Below are 18,060 nucleotides of genomic sequence, written 5' to 3'. Positions count from 1 at the left end.
CAACTAATTAGAAAATAAAGAAATAGCAACAAAAACTATAAGCATTTTGCTATTAACCTAACAAAGAATGCCTAAGATTCTTTACACTAAAAAAAAAAAAAAAGCTCAATTAAATCATTTAAAAGTAGATCTTATTCTTCCATTAATGGGATGACTTAGCTTTACCAAGTTGTCAGTTCTTCTCAAAATTTATCTATAAATTCAATCAAATCATTCAAAATTCTAGAAGGATTTTTTTTATGAACTCAAACTGATTCTAAAGTATATATGGAAAAATAAAGGTCTATGAATAGTGAAGCCAATTTAAAAGAGGAGAAACGAGAAGGAACCTCTTTCACCACATATGCAGATACATTACAACACCAAATATAACAAACTATAGAGCCAAGAAACAGATTCATGTAAATGTGAATATTTAGTGTATGCCACGGCTACTACCAGGAATCCCTGAGCAATGTACAGATCATGTAGTAGATGGGATTGGTAAAACTGAATTCATCACACAGGAAAAAATTAAATTGGATCCCTACTTCACACTATATACAATGGTGAACCCAAGATGGATCAAGATCAACACGTGAATGATAAAATATTAAAGATAATATAAAGGGAATGCTCTGTGAACTTGGAATAGAGAGGGATTTTTTTAAACAAGACTGAAAAAACACAAACTATAAGATTAAAATTGATGGACTTAATTCATCAGAATCGAGGGTTTCTATTTCATGACAAATAACCTAGACATAGTTTAGAGTATGGTGGCAAACTGGAAAAAAGAAATTTGCAATATCCTAAACCGTCAGTATCTACAATATACAAGGAATTTCTGAAATTTCTCTTTCCAGCAAAGAGAAAAAACCAAAACAAGAAATCCAATACAAAGTTGAGCAAAAGTTAAAAAAGACAGTTTAGAGAAGAAAAATCTTAAACGATTAGTAAGTCTACAAGGAGAAGTCCAACGTTACCAGTAATCAGAGAAATGCAAATTAAAAGATATCATTCAATATCCAATTCATTCAACATTAGGTTAGCAGAAATTAGAAATTAGTAATATTAGGTATTATACATATATCTTCTGACTCAACAACTCCACTTCTAGGTAGAGAAATCATAAAAACTTACCTACAAGTCCACAAGGGGGTACTATTTGTTACAGCAGAATGTTAGAGGCAATTTAAGTGCTGATCATTAAAGTAGCAGATCTTATAACACAGAAAACTACAAACCATCAGTTAATTATCATGAAGTGGGAGGCAATGAGCTAGATATACAGACTATCACAAGGATAGATATTAAAAACAATGTTGAATAAAAAACATAAGAAGTAAAACTAGATCCATAAGACAACAACATTTGAGTAAATTTAAAACACTCACATATACAAAATTACTATATATTTTTCAAGGACACAAACACGACCATGATCACACATTAAACATATTAGAGTTAGTATACTTGGAGATGTGAGAGAAGTGGGCTTGAGAATAGCAGATGAATGGAAAAACATGATAAAAGAAGATACAAGAGGGGGCCTTGTATAAAATGATGATAATAGTGTATAACAAACTAAGATGTATATGATTTATTTAATTCCCTGTACATGAGATTGAAAAAAAGTTGCCTACTTATTTTAAATGCCTTGATACAACTCAACCTATAACCTGCTTCATCTTTATATAACAAACAATGATAGATGGAGAGAAGGAGTGGAATGGGGAAGAAGGAACTAGAGAGCAAGGAGAAGTGGGAGGAGGAAGGAGAGGTGAGGTGAGGAAGCTACCAGGTCTTTTCTCAAACTAATGGACATCACCACAAAGTACTTCAGGCCATGAAGTCCACAGACCAGTGTCCCTAACATCTGGAGGAACAACTAAATGACACTATGTTAAATATACGAAGAAAGAAAACGGATAACAAGACCACACTGAAACGTATTAAAAACAACCCGATAGAAGCTTCACTGAAGTTCGCTCTACAAGATATCAACCCTCATCAATTTGTCTCTGATGATACTTTGCTTCATAGTTTAATTTCTTGATTGACTTTGTGTGTATCTGTGTGTCTGCATATAGGTGTACTATATGCAAGATGGAGAAAGGGTCATTTCTTAGAATACCATTAACAGTTATAATAATAATTTCCCCCCAGAAAGGTTGCTCTTTCCACATTTTACATGACAAAAGGAATAACTGTCATTAGGAAGCTAAAGTAAACAATTTTTACAAATATTATTTTAATATGTAAAAGATACGATATTTTTCTTTAAATAACTACATTATTAAATTAAGAACAGATATCAATGTGTATGTGACTATTTTGAGGTATAATACAGTAATGTGTTTGAAATTAACATTACTAGCTATAGCATATTGCATGGCAAACATAAACAAAAGATTTAAAAAGGATTTTTTATAATTAATATTGAAATAGTTTCTCTTTCCTTACTCTTAATAATAATTTTTTAAAAACTATTAAAAATGAGAATGTAGAGTTTTAAATCTAATATACATCTTTATTAGGCAGAGCCAGATAAAGACTCACCAGGACAGAATATATGTGTAGACATCGATAAACAGGAGAGAAATCCACCAAATCTTGGGCCCCAGGTACCTGCAAAACAACCAGATTGTCACATATTATTCAAACAAAGCTATTAAGAGCAACTGCATTCATTTTTACTACCCCAGTGTAAAAACAACAAAAAAAGGCCAGCTATAGCTTTTAAGAGAGAAACACAAAACAAACAAAGAAACCACACTTCCAGAAACCTAGTTTTGATATTTTAGCCAAGGGATTAATAACTTTGAAGATAACACCAAGGCTGGGACGCAGAACAGAAGGATGGATAGGAGAGAGGAGTAACAGGTGTCACTGGTCCTGCACCTGCTTCTAAAAATACATTTTGGGCCATAGGCCTCCAAAAGGGAAAAGAAGAAGGTGTGAATGTGACTTTGATAACTTGACCTTGTCTTCTTAGATACATGATAGTCCACATAAAAAAGTCACTTCAGTGGTCAAAAACAAAACTTGCCACATAGGATAAATTAAATGACCTGCCAGTCAATTCCTGAAGGGCATAAGAATGAATGAATATTTAAGTCAGCATGCAATCAAAATACAGAAATATGCTAGGAAGAAAAAAGGGAGATCATGTAAAAAATAAGATAATGAATGGAAAAGCCAAATCTAGAAGTAACACCAGCAAATTATAATATGAACAGTGCATACAAATTAAACCTAGACATCAAAAGAGAAAGTAAAACAAAAAACATGTGGTAAGAACTGGAGTGTAGTCACAGTGTTAAAACTGACTTGTTACGTGACCTGACCTAAGTCACAACTTAATTTGGCCTCCATTTTCTCAACTGAAAAGGGAAATTATCAGTTGACATATACGAATTTAACAACAAAAAGAGAAACTGGAAGTAAATATTGAACAAAACAAAATAAAGCAAAAAACAAAAGACAAAATTACATAAAGAAATAATCAAAATAAAGACCTAGATGATGGGGCCAGCCCTGTAGCCAAGTGGTTAAGTTCGCAGGCTCTGCTTCGGTGGCCCAGGGTTTCACCAGTTCAAATCCTGGGCACAGACATGGTACCACTCATCAAGCCGTGCTGAGGCGGCGTCCTACATGCCACAACTAGAAGGACCCACAACTAAAAAATACACAACTATGTACGGGGGGGCTTTGGGAGTAAAAGGAAAATAATTAAATCTTTAAAAAAAAAAAGTCCTAGATGAAGTTTTTGCTGTAACACAGGTAACTGCATGATTCATTAGAATATAAGCAGCAGGCATACCTAAATTAGCTTGGGCTGATTCACGATTACAAGGTCAGTTTCCCTTACTTCATAAAGTAAGCCTCGTTTCTTCTTTTGGGGCATAGCTTCTTCACCAACAAGCTTTTGCTAATGAAATCTACTCATTCCACAATTCAACAGTCCAACATCTATTTTCTTTCACCTCCAAAACCATTACATCTCTATATTTATTGGTTCAAATTTATTGACTAGTCTGTTCATTTGCTTTGCATCCATGAGGGCAGAGATCAAATCTCTATGTTTAAGAACTCTGTAGTGCTATATACCTGTAAGCACTCAAAACAAAATTTTACCTGAATCCAACAATTGATAGTAAGGTGCTCAAGAACCTACCTGATGGCCCAAGCATAGCTTTACTTTAAAAAAAAAAAAAAAGCCTTTAGAAAAGTTAGCAAGCACTGCAAAATTACTGAGAAAGATAATTTATGGACAGATGGGTACCATGTAGTAGAAAGATTAAAAAGCACGTAAAGGGGACAGCCCAGGTACACAGTGGTAGGTTCACGTGCTCTGCTTTTGTGGCCCAGGGTTCACCAGTTCAGATCCGAAGTGTGGACCTGGCACAGCTCCTCAAGCCACCTTGTGGTGGCATCCCATATAAAGTAGAGGAGGATTGGCACAAATGTGAGCTCAGCAACAGTCTTCCTCAAGAAAAAAAGAAAGAAGATTGGCAACAGATGTTAGCTCAGGGCCAATCTTCCTCATCCCCCCCAAAAAAGCACATAAAAATTGTAACTTTAACAGTACAAATGGACACTCATTTTCATCTTAATAACACAAAAAGAGGCAGCAGGTAATCATATTTAGGCAGTCTTATTTGAAGTGACTACAACATTAAAGCATCTTTACAGTCTCCCCCTTTTATTGCAAAGTAGAGATTTGAAAGAAATTTATTTTATCTTTCCAGAAAAAGAGTCTACTAACAAAATCTATGGCTAACAAAACACAATCTCAAAAGAAGAAAAATAGAAAAATTTCATAAAATTCTATTTATAACAGTATTTAAACTACATAAAAATTACACATGCATAGGGAAAAAAGACAAGAAAGATGTAAAGCAAAACTTGACCTGCATAGGAAATGGAACTCTTTTCTTTTACTTAGAATTAGTGATTATAAAGTCATTTATTATATATACATTTACAAAAACTTTAGGGAAATTTTCTTACCTAATTTTGAATAAAAAATTCTATCACAACTTTGTTGTCATGTTCTTCTTCATGCAGCTTATTTATTTTGTTTTGCTTTGACTCAGAGCCATAGCTTCATTCAAAAGAAAACTGCTTCTAGCCATTTCTCAGATAGAGCCTTGGCCCCTTCACATGGCAGCCCCATCCTCATAGAATGAGCATCTACATTAGGGGACAGCTTTCCTAGAAACCTGTGACAAATAATCTAACAAATAGGTCTTTACATGGGCTAAGAAAATTGGTTCATCTGGGCCAAATAAAAAGGAGGAGTGGCTGAGCGGTTAAGTTCGTGTGCCCCGCTTTGGCGGCCCAAGGTTTCGCTGGTGCGGATCCTGGGCGCAGACATGGCCCAGCTAGTCAGGCCACGCTGAGGCGGTGTCCCACATGCCACAACTAAAATATACAACCATGTACTGGGGGGACTTGGGGGAGAAAAAGCAGAAAAAAAAATAGATAAATTTAGAGAGGAGATAAAGGCCTTTCCTGTCATCTCCACCAAATATTTACAAGCAAACCTATTCTCTGTAAGGCTGTCTTGACATCATCATACTCAGCTTCCAACTGTTTAAAGTGCCCTGATCTGGAAGTATTGGCTTTGCTTTTTCTTAGCCTCTAAAAGCACAATCCAGTTAAGTCCTCCTAAGCACACGGCTGCCTGCTCTGAAAGCAGTACACAGAAACCTAGTCAAGAAAAGAAGGAGCAAAATGGGGCTTCAACTCACAAACTTTACCTCCACCCCAAAAGAGTCTACTATTGAGAAATCCTTTTTCCTCCATGCCCCCTTCTGTGAGGCACACTGTGAGGAACCAAGAAGAGTGCTGTGAGGAGAAAGGCACGTAAAGCATGCACTGACTCATGTTGCTTTGAGCTAGATATGTTTTCTCTGCTTCCACTAATGAAAAAGAATCACTTACATCTAGGGAAAGGCGAAAGGAGGAGAGCAACACAACGTACGTGAAGGAATGCTACACGTTTGGAAGGATGAGAAATGAACTTTCAAAACTCTAAATAAATGGGGGTGGAGAAAAGAACAAAAGGCAGTTTTTCCTGACTCACATAAATAGGTCTGCTTTAAGGTCCACATTTTGCTTCCCATTTAAAATGCTAAATCTCTGTCAAAGTTGTATTCCTTCTTCTTCCTCTCTTTTGCCCCCTCCTCCCCTCAAGTTGCAAATGATTCAAGCAGGTTTAGGTTTCAGCTGGGGCAGAGGGAGGGGTCCAAGGACACTTTCCTAAGCTAACAATGACTGTCTGTAATGGTTTCTGTCTTCTAACAAAAGCCATGACTCCGTCTTTATCAGCTTCATCTAATTTTTCCTTTCCAAAGTAAATAACACAGCCCTTGCATTTTACACATGTCCAAGTTTGACAAATCATTATCGACTGAGACTATAACTGATAAGAGATAACTTTGTGGTAGGAGGACGTTGTCATTTCCTCTCATAAGGGCTTTCTTTCTGAGATACAGAAACATGATTAAAATAGTTAAACATTTCCTTTGCCTGGCAGCCAGGAACTCAAGACATTAAGATACTGGAGTCTGTATTTTTCTAGTTCAAATAGATCTATGAAGATACCAACAGTAGCCGCAAACAGTATACTCAAGATTATCCTGCTTTTTTAACTAGTTGTTTTCTTTATGAATTCACATGAAATAATTTCATCACCAAGGACAGCAGCTGCCTAATTCCCTATATAGTTTCAGAATGGAGAGCATTAGTGCCTTTTATCAGCTCAAACCTATTTATTTTCAGAGACGAGCAAGTAGTAGGTAAAATTTTAGATTCTTTAACTAAGAAATCTGTGCTTTGGAGCATGTTATAATATTATACAAATTAAGATATTAAAACAACAGATAATAATAAGACACTAAAAGAATTTAGGGGTGACTGGACTACAGAGGTAGATATCATGGAGGCACCTACTACAACCTAAAATTACACATTCACATATCCATTAGCAATCGTGTATCGCTAGACACCAATATACACAGCTAATTTGTCCATTTCAATATGATTCTTTTTTTTTTTTTTTTTTTTTAGAAGATTGGCAACAGTTGTTAGCTCAGTTGCCAATCTTTTTTTTTTTTTTTTTTTTAAGATTTTATTTTTTCCTTTTTCTCCCCAAAGCCCCCCGGTACATAGTTGTGTATTCTTCGTTGTGGGTTCTTCTAGTTGTGGCATGTGGGACGCTGCCTCAGCGTGGTCTGATGAGCAGTGCCATGTCCGCGCCCAGGATTCGAACCAACGAAACACTGGGCCGCCTGCAGCGGAGCATGCGAACTTAACCACTCGGCCACGGGGCCAGCCCCTCAATATGATTCTTACTAACAGTTTCCATCAAAGCAATATTTCCTAATTATTTGCTGTCAAATAGCACTACATCCTACCAACATACAAACTATCACGTGATACCACTATCTAGATGACTGAAAATAGTCTAGAGACAGAGGAAGTTATGAAGCAAGAAAAGTAAATGTCTAAACAGGATTAACGAAAGGCACCCTGAAAAAAATAGTCTTATGAGCCTCTGCAGACAATATATATTGGGGAAGATGTAAAGATTCAGAGTAGAAATGGGAATATTAGACAGTCAGAAAGAAAAGAAACATGAACATTTCAGATTATAAAAATTCTTGGGGGCCAACCAGTGGCATAGCAGTTAAGTTCACGCGCTCTGCTTCAGCAGCCGGTGGTTCACCAGTTCAGACCCCAGGTGCAGACATACACACGACTTATCAAGCCATGCTGTGACAGGCGTCCCACATATAAAACAGAGACAGACGGGGCACAGCTGGTAGCTCAGGGCCAATCTTCCTCGGCAAAAAGAGGAGGATTGGAGGCAGACGTTAGCTCAGAGGTAACCTTCCTGCAAAAAAACCAACAAACTCTTGCAAAAGATCAGGGTCTCACTTTTATGACATGTTTTTCTTCTTCTCTAATACATCTTAGTTCAGGTCAAAGGAAGTCTCAGGAAATGGAAAGGTTAATGGGTTAGTTCCTCTCATAAAGAATGAGGAAAAAGATTTTACTTATTAAAGAAAAAAGGAGATTTTTATTTTAAAATAACTGATGGTGGGGCTGGCCCCGTGGCCGAGTGGTTAAGTTTGCACGCTCCGCTGCAGGCAGCCCAGTGTTTCGTTGGTTTGAATCCTGGGCGCGGACATGGCACTGCTCATCAAACCACGCTGAGGCAGCGTCCCACATGCCACAACTAGAAGGACCCACAACGAAGAATATACAACTATGTACCGGGGGGCTTTGGGGAGAAAAAGGAAAAAATAAAATCTTTAAAATAACTGATGGCATTCAAGTTTTAATCCATTTAATCCATTTAATCCATAATCCAAGTTGTATCCATTAAATGGATACATCCATTTAATATTTTCATTATACCCCCTTCTCCCCAAAAAAGGGAGGCAGGAAAAAAAAAGTATCTGCAGGTAACAACCTGATAAGTCCATCTACTTTACTATGGGTAAGCCTGTCATTAGGAAAGGGGAATACAGCACAAGAAAAGATGGCTTGCTTCCCCCCACTCAAGAAGAGCAGCAAATGTACTAGGAGAGATTTACCTACACTGCTGGTAAACATCGTCCATGAAAACAGAAATGCATTAGTGCACTCCAGTCCTGTTGTGCGCACAGCTGTCCCAGGAGATACACACACACACACAGGCCATTATTTGTCTCTTATGAAACCTTTGAAAGTAGGTGGATCATCCAAAAAGAGTACTATAGACACTTGCAAGGAATTTAGATTTGTTTCTCACTAACTATTTGAGTCATTCTCCTTCTTGAAAATACTTTTGATTACCACTTTAGACAAAACCATCTCTTGGTATTGGTAAATGAATGCAGGGACTTGGTGCCCATTTCTGAGCATTAACTGGATCTCAAGTCATTAAAATGTACCAGGCATCTTTCTGAAGGGAAAAAACAACAAATTATTAGCTGAAGAGGCATCACCTTTGCATTCAGAGGATCAATTTTGACTGTGCATATTACGTCTGGAAGCTAGGGAATATCTGGCAAACATTTTTCACCAGTGTGCTTTTCTGTCCTATTTTGCTTGCAAAACTTCAGAGAAAAGAAAGGTAGAATTCACTTGGACATAAACTTTCATAGAGCAGGACTAAACAACCCCAACACATCAGCAAACTAGAAGGCCTAGGATTCTAAGTGACTAGAAGTAGCAAAAGTATAAAGAATGTTCTAAGCCTTTCAACATATAAGAATACCCTGACCAGAGTCCTATCCTAAAAAACGCAGGATTTTGCTTTGAGCTTCTCACAAATTATTATAATTCTTTCAGAGAAGTCCCTAAACAGAATACCACTTAATTTACTCAAGTGTTTGCACTAAGCAGAAGAAAATCAAGAAAAATCACCATTTCAGTGCAAAAAACCTTGTGGTCAAAATCAAAAGATAGTGCCTCAAGAATTCTCTGCTTAAAACTGAACACTGGGGAGATAAAGATTCAACTGGTCTTTATTTAACAATGGTCCACTATATGCTAAGAAACTCTAAACTGTCAAGCAAAAAAGGCAATTTAGCACTAAATATGGTATTAAATATAAAAGTTCTGAGAGGGGGAGAAATTAAGGTGATCAAAGTAGGTAGAAAAAAGTGTTATCATATTATAGGTAAAGAAGTAACATCCCTAATATATAAAGAACTCATTAAAATTGAAGGAAAAAAATCAAAAATCATTAGAAAAAATGCTCAAAAGACAGCAGTTTACTGAAAAAAAAAGTTATACAAATAGCCCTCAAACTTGGAAGATATTACATTTCACCGATTGTAACAGGAATGCAACATTAAAAATACACAGAGATACCATTTTTCATCTGTGCAACTGGCAAACTCTTAAGACTTAACAAAATACTCAAGAAGCTGTAAGGAAATAGGCACCTCATACACTGCTGGAGGGGAGAAGTGTAGAAAATGGTACAACTTCTATGGAGCAGAATTTGACATTATCTAACAAAATTACACACGTATTTACCCCTTGAATAAACAGTCCTGCTTCTAGGAACCTACCTTGAAGGTACATCTCTGACTACATGGGAAACAATTTTCAGGTTTTCGGGTTTATTTTGAAATTGCTATTTAAGTTTTAAGATGTTTTACATACAGTAAAATTCACCCTTTCTAAGGAACAATTCAATAAATTCTGACAAATGCATACAATTCCGTAATCATCATCACAAGCTAGATGAAAAACCAGTTCCGTCACCCCCAAAAATTCCCTCACGCCCCTTTGTAGTCAAATTGTTCCCTGACTGCCAGCCCTTGTCAAACACTGATCCATTTTATGTCCCTAGAGTTCTCCCTTTTCAGGAGGACCATAAAAAATGTACTCACAGGGTATGTAGCCTTTGAATCTGGCTTCTTCCATTTAGCATACTGCATTTGAGGTTCATCTCTGCTGTTCCACTTATCTATAGTTCATTTCTCTTCATTTCAGAGCAACACTCCAATTATGGATAGGCCACAGTTCATGTATCCCATTGCCCACTGGAAGACACTTGGGTTGTTTCTACTTTCTGGCAATGTATGAATAAAGTTGCTATAACCATGCAGGTACAGGTTTTTGTGTGAACACAATGGGTAAATACCTAGGAGTGAGATTGCGGGGTCACCCAGTAAGTGTATGTTCAACTTTATAATACACTACTAAACTGTTTTCCAAAGTGACTGCACCATTTTGCATTTTCACAGTAACATATAAGAGTTCCATGGGGCCGGCACAGTGGTGTAATGGTTGAGTTCATACACTCTGCTTCAGTGACCCAGGGTTCACAGGTTCAGATCTCGGGCGTGAACCTATACACCACTCATCAAGCCACGCTGTGGTGGCACCCCACATGCAAAATAGAGGAACACTGGCACAGACGTTAGCATGGGCAAATCTTCCTCAAGCAAAAAAAGGAAGATTGGCAACAGATGTTAGCTCAGGGCCAATCTTTCTCACCAAAAAAAAAAGAGTTCCAGTTGCTCTGCATCCTGTCAGTACTTGGTATTGTCAGTACTATTTGTTTAGCTAATTCTAATAGCTGTATAATTGAAACACTAAATTTTAATAGGAAAATACTGAAAATCATTTAATGCCTACATACAGAAGATTGGCGAAATAAACTATAGCACATTCAAATAATGGAGTACTATTTAGCAGTAAAAGTAGAATGAGAAAGATTTCTAGTAACTAATATGGAATAATTTTCAGGATATATTTTCAAGTGAAAAAATAAAATACAAAAAATATATATGTATTATGCTATTAATAGTCATGTTGTGTAAGGTCTGAGGAAAGGTTCGTACATAAACACACAAACAATACTGATTAGTTACAAAGGGTAAATAAGAGCAGGGTAGAAGGCATAAAGAGGAGAGTGAGATTTCACTGAACATATCTTCTTATGTAATTTTGCCTTTTGAACCATGTTCGCATTATACATATTCAAAAAAATTAAATTAATAAGGATTAGAGAACTCTAAAAAATAATACAAAAAGAAACAAATGAACCTAATTCTACATCAGTTTGGCAACAATCACACAGAAGAAAAAAAAATAGCCAAGAAACATCTGAACAAAACACTCTGAACTACATAGCCCCAGTGGGATGTACTACAGAATAAAAAGAACTGAGAAGAAATCATGAACTTAAAAAATTTACTGCTTTTAATGAAGTCTGCATAGCAATTCTGAACCTATTTTATTTGTGACATACAATTAGGCAAATAAGTAGATATATTGAGAGTCTGGGAACCAGAATTCTCGGATACAAACATGGAACAGAAGAGGAAGACCTGCGATATTAGATTGAAATTAGAAGCACTATTTTAACACATGATTTATAAAAATGTTTATGTGTTGGTGTGACGTGTATTTCTTAGCTCTCTCCACAAAAGCAGCATACCTAATTCCCACATCTCAGTTTCTAAATATCATTCTCCAGTCAAAGGAACAAGAGCTCTTGGAAGAAATAGCTGATTCTGGGGCTGGGGCAGAACCTGAAGAGAACCAAGAATATCTTGTGCCAGAAAAAAGGAAGTGGTCAAAAATTGATGGAGACACGTCAAAGGATAACAGATGAGACTCACACTGGCCAAATTTGGAACAATTAGAGAATCAAAATGAAAGACAAGAATGGAATAACCCATTATATATAAAATAATAATCCATATGCCAATACTGACACTATAAAAAGGAAAGGGAGAAAAGGAGAGCTCTTCTTTATAGAAAAATGCCAAGTAATCAATGCAAACGAAATTATAAAAATAGAAAAATCACTATTTTACAATCACCAGAGTAGCCCATGATTCAGGAGAAAACCATCAATGAATTCTAAAACCACTGGGTGAAAAACTGTTAAGGAACAGGAGAGTTGCACAGTCTAAAAGTATCACTCCACAGCTCACTTAGGAATTACAAAGAGGAAAAGGTACTTCTACAGTAGAGGAATCTAAGAGACACCACCTTAACCAATTGTGTACCTCCTGATGTGATGCACTGAAAAGAAGATTACTTTTGTAATATTCCTATCAAAAATGATTAAACTGAACCTAAGCATGAAGATGTACCATATGAACCTAAACAGAAGGATATTAAAGGAGAATAAACAGACAGAAAAATTAAATGCAATGTGTGATACCTGTCTGGATGTGGCCACAGGAAAAAGGAAAGAAAAAACAATCTTTTATAAAAGACATTATTGGGACAACTGGGAAAATTTGTATATGGGTTGTATATTAAGTGGTAGTATTGTATCAATGTTAAGTTTCCTGAGAGCGATAATTGTATTGGGGTTATGAAGGAGATTGTCATTCTCAGGAAACTACAGAGTGCAGCGTTGAGACTTCAAATATGAACAATGAAATATGCCACTTTCAAATGGTTCAGCTTTGAGGGCAGGAGGGGGTGTATTGTTTGATTCTTTCAAAATCAAGTATTTGAGAGAGAACATGTCAAAATTGAACAAGTGGAGTAATTAAGTGAAGGGTATACGGACGTTCATTTTACCACTCTTGTAACTTTTCTGAAGATTTAGAATTCTTCAAAAGAAAAAAAATATTTTTAAAAAGAGGGTGTTATAGAAAAGGTGAGATTGAGCTAGTCCTCAGTGAAAAGTAGAATTAGGTATTTTAGACAAGGAGGGAGGGAAAAGGAGTACATTCCCTAGTTGAGGTTATTAGCAACTTGGCACAGAGTGAAGGGGGTAGCTGAATGAATATAACGGAGAAATTCTAGAAGATCTGAAAAGGCAAGTAGATGTTTATAATGGAGGCAAGTAAATGAAAAGACCTTTATATTATCACTGCAATGAAAAAAATTAAAAAGATCTTAAATCAATGTGAGCCATAGTATGTCTTTGCCAATGGATAGACCTAAAAGATCAAAGAATGGGAAAAAGAAAACCAAAATAGAAAGTCTAAAGCATGCCATAATGTTTTCAGATAATATATTTCCCTCAACAACAGCACAAATGTGATATAAATGGCAGTTGCCAATGTGCATACACAACAGGGGTTGTGGCTTAGTGGAAAGACCATATCCTTTGCAGCAATATTGCTACTCAGGGTGATTCTATTACTACCACACTTAGAAAGAGCCTAAGTTGGAAATACTGATTTTTATGTGACTTAAGCTGACTTTTAAAAGTTGGCAAGTAATTTTAAAAATTTTAAGCACTGTGCAAGCCAACAACCATTTGCAAGCTGTTCCTGGTCTACAGGATGCCAATCTGCAATCCCTGATTTAAACTCTAAAGTTCTAACGGCATCCTTTATTTCACTTTAGCCTACATAGAAATGATCTTCATTTTCTATCACAATGTCTTCATTCCTGTCAATAGAAAGTTTTGCAATAAACAATCTGAAATTTGGGTCAAATATATTAATAACTAGAACTTCTCATAAGCAATTTGACGTAAATTAATTATTGTCACTATACTTTATAGATGAGAAAAGACATACTTAAAGAAATTACATGATTTGCTCCAATAGCACAAAGCTGACAGAACCTGTACCCTATAAATACAAATCTTGTGTTCTTTCCAATCAACTTGTGTTATGGACTGAATTGTGTCTCCTCCAAAATCCATATGTGACTATACCTAACACCCAATGTGACTATACTTGGAGACAGGGCCTTTAAGAAGGTAATTAATGTTAAATCAAGTCGTAAGTGTGGGCCCTAATACAATAGGACTGGTGAACTTATAAAAGAAAGACACACCAAGGGCATACACACACAGAGAAAAGGCTATGTGAGGAGAAGCAAGAAGGCGGTCATTTGCAAGCCAAGGTGAAAGGCCGAAGGGGAAACCAATTCTGCTGGCATCTTGGTCTTGAGACTTCCAGCCTCCAGAACCATGAGAAAATTAATTTCTGTTGTTTAAGCCATGCAATCTGTGGTATTTTGTTATGGCAGCCCTAGCAAACAAATTCATCCTGTTACCTCAAAATTAGTACAGTATCACAAACATCAAGACATTTCAGAAGGCTTCATATTACATGACATTTGCATTTAAATTAGCAATTCTACCCTGCTAATTCCATATTTCAAAAGAGGCACCAAAATCTTAAGAGCTAAACCTGACATGGATCATTTGATCACGAATATTTATTTACCTGACCCATTCTCTATGAAGAGTTGTATGGATAACATGGTGACTACTGCTCTCTAACAGAGTGTAAACAAATTAAGAGAGATACAAACTAGAATATGAGATGTGCCATAAGTGTGTTACTAAATGAAGTGTTTTAAGAATGCAGAAGCTCTCAAGCAACCTAGAAACAAAGAAAAAATCATAGGCCCTGGTTTTTCAAACAATTTCTTACTTAACACTGCATTATTTCAGTAGACTTTCTATTTACAGTAGATGATGCCTATCAGTCCATGCAAATATACATTATCAAAAACTGTATCAACTTATATTTCATCTTTGTTCCCCAAAAAACCACAGTCATAATGCCATAATAGTAACTATTATATACTGATAGCATTGTGTGTGTCAAACACTGTGACAAGAGCATTATACACGTTATTTCAGTCAATTCTCACAACAACCCTACCCTCAAGAGGAATTATCGTCCCCCTCATCAGAAATAATACATCGCTTTAAGGGGTTCTTTGTATTTTGTCTTCAGTTATCTCAAAAATTATATTCCTGATGAATCTAGATCCATAAATACATCCTCAATCTAAAATGTTCACCACTTCCAAAAAAAATTTTTTAAGTCCTATCTAGATTTTTAGAGAAGAGTAATAACATCTGCTTATAGCACAGGATGATATAGAGATTCAAACCAAATTCCTGAAATCATACACATTTCTATTAAATATCAACTGAAGTAAGTTGAAAATCAAAAATGGTCAAATATCAGCAGTTTATATAGTTCAACTTTAATATATGACACACAAAAAAACCTTACCTTAATTAAGGTGACCCTTTCATCATTAGCTCAGACAAAAATAGAACACAAATAGAGAGAGAATTTTAAGGGGAATACTTTTCCTGCAACACTTCTCAGCAATCAAGAGACTGACTCTGCCAGTTGGTTCAACATGTGAGTTGGTTTTTCAGCCAAGATGACAATTTACTACTATGACTTCATCTTTGGTTCCCCAAGCTATTAAGTTTTTCCCATCTCTGACACAAACTTTATTTCAGTTTAAAAATATATTAACTTTCTGCTCACCATGTGCAAAGCTATGTTCTAGGTGTTTGGGTTTCCCTACCCACCTCATTCTAAGGTCTCCTCTTAAGCATCATCAAACTGAAGACACAATAAATAGTCTATGAATGTCATGTGACTCAAAGTATTAGGCATACTTCCATTAAAAGCACAGGAAAGGGTAAAAGTTCTTTCTTAGTTCAGAGAATAAAAAAATACCTAAACTTAAGTATGTTAAATCAGAATCATAAAATTTCATAAACAATAACGCTGGTCATCTATTATAAGCAGTAGATTTTGGAAAACAAAATATAACTTTCTCTTCAAGTACTACACTCATTGGAAAAATTTTAAGACATATGAATGGAAATCAATAGGAGGCTCAAACATTCATGGGTTTATTTTCTTTATGCACTAAAAATGCTTCCTTGTGGTCCTCCATACCCCTGCAACTCAGTGTGTGCTCCAAGACCAGAAGCACCATCCTCACCTGGGAGCTTGCTATAAATGCAGGTTCTCAGATTCGCCCCCAACCTACAGAATAAGAATCTGCATTTTAATACACTTACAAGGTGATTCCTATGCACCTTCAAGTTCAAGAAGCAGTGCTGTACAACATGGTTCTTACCTCGGGCCCTAGGGGCAACACGAGTTTTATGATTCCCCTGAAATTTCATGCAAGACTTTTTGAGAGTGCACATATGTACATTTTACTGGGAAAAGACTCCATATATTTTTATCAAACTCTGGAAGTAATATAGACCCCAAATAGATTAAGAACCACTGCCCTACAGGATTCTACGCCACAGTTTAAAAGTCAAAATATTTCAAAAACTATTTACGCTGCTCTCAATGAGGTCTGTTGAAGAATGACAAGAATGAAGGTCAGAACGTCACAGTGGGTCACAAAAGACCTTATCTGAAGAATTTATTCACACCATGCAAGAACTGTGCCAAGAAACCAGTTTGGAGACATCTAAATAAATAATTCTCTACATGAGGTTTGAGATTAAGAATGTGCACTTGAAGAAGATTCAAACTGAGAAGTAAATAAATATAAGGTAGGATTTTTTCTAAGATAGGATGCCATTAGATGACAGTGAAGTGCTGAATTCTTGTTGTAAGAGCTCAATCAGCAAATTGCTAATATGAATTTGGTATTGGGACGGTTTGATTTGGGATATGGGACCACTTTAAAATGTTAACTTCCAAATATATTCTTACAATACTTCCTTTATGAGGCACTCCCAAGACACTTTACTAGTCCCACTTTCTTCATCTTCTCTGGACCTCAGAAGATAAAACAAAGAAGAAATATGGCACAAAAATTAAAAGAGATGTGCACAGGATCTTCAGTAAGTTAATGGTAAAGAATGGCTCCTATCCAGAAGGTTCTTGGTGATATATGAGAACCGTGTAGATATTTCATTCTGTCATCTTATCATCTAACCATCTCTTTGGGGTGTATACTATGCAGGGGCACAGGCTATGTCTAACTTCTGCCATAGTGCCTGACAGAATTTAATTTCCTTGACAGGCACCCAAAATGTAAATAAAAGACATTAACTGGTCTTTCTTGAGACTGCCACTTTATTGTACTACTACTACAACTCGTCATCAATGATAGGCCTAATACCTAACAGTCGAGTCTCCAGGGTGGATCTATATCCTACCACACCAGTCATTACAGGCAAGAGAGAATGCTAGAAAATATTCAGGAAAATTAAGTCTTCTCTGGCCCTGTCTGTTTCCATGGGTATCAAATACTTGGTACTTTTTCCTTAGTTCTATTTCCTGGAGCTATTAAAAGTTCTTGTTATCCAAGTACGATAGAGATTACAATGAAACTTTCACACATTGTTAACTACTAATTTACATAATAAACATATCCTGATAAAGTGTAAATTATAAATACAATCATCCAGTGATATTGCAGAAATGTATCCCCGCAATAATGAACACTTTACACCTGCGATAGTTGCTCAGACAATGCTAACGTGTTAGACACATAACTAACTTGGTTAATTGCTTTTCAGCCCAGTTTAAACAGTGCCAATTCAATTTCTGAAGTGAAAGAAGAATAATAATAAGGACAGGCAGTGATACATACAGAAGAGCAGCAAGGAAGAGCAACGAAAATAGGACAGAAACTAGTATTCGCTGACCACCTTTTACGGTACAGGCACTTGGCGATCCTATGGGGCTAGAGACTACCGTCTTTACCAGATAGATGAAGACACTAAAGTTCCAACAGATTAGACAGCTACCTGAGATTACAAAGTCAGAGTGTGACAACTTCTGGGGGCTAGTTTTGGTGGGAGAGGGGCATAAGAAGAGTGGTAAGGGTACAACAGAGGACAAA

General features: G+C 36.3%; 1 protein-coding gene across 5 annotated transcripts in view; it reads right to left on the bottom strand.

Annotated features, from left to right (window-relative positions):
• The window catches only part of EXOC6B (exocyst complex component 6B), a 579,301-nt gene that overhangs the window by 327,111 nt on the left and 234,130 nt on the right, over nt 1–18,060 (bottom strand). For all 5 annotated transcript variants that reach the window (XR_011425979.1, XR_011425980.1, XM_001492091.7 and 2 more), the window contains one exon: nt 2,542–2,610. Coding sequence is in view for 3 of the 5 variants with exons in the window: in XM_001492091.7 (XP_001492141.2) it covers nt 2,542–2,610 (69 nt within the window). In the remaining 2 variants the exon portion in view is untranslated. The remainder of the gene's footprint in view (nt 1–2,541; nt 2,611–18,060) is intronic.

Source organism: Equus caballus, chromosome 15, assembly GCF_041296265.1.
Source record: "Equus caballus isolate H_3958 breed thoroughbred chromosome 15, TB-T2T, whole genome shotgun sequence".
Taxonomy (NCBI): domain Eukaryota; kingdom Metazoa; phylum Chordata; class Mammalia; order Perissodactyla; family Equidae; genus Equus; species Equus caballus.
This window is presented reverse-complemented; position numbering and strand designations above follow the sequence as displayed.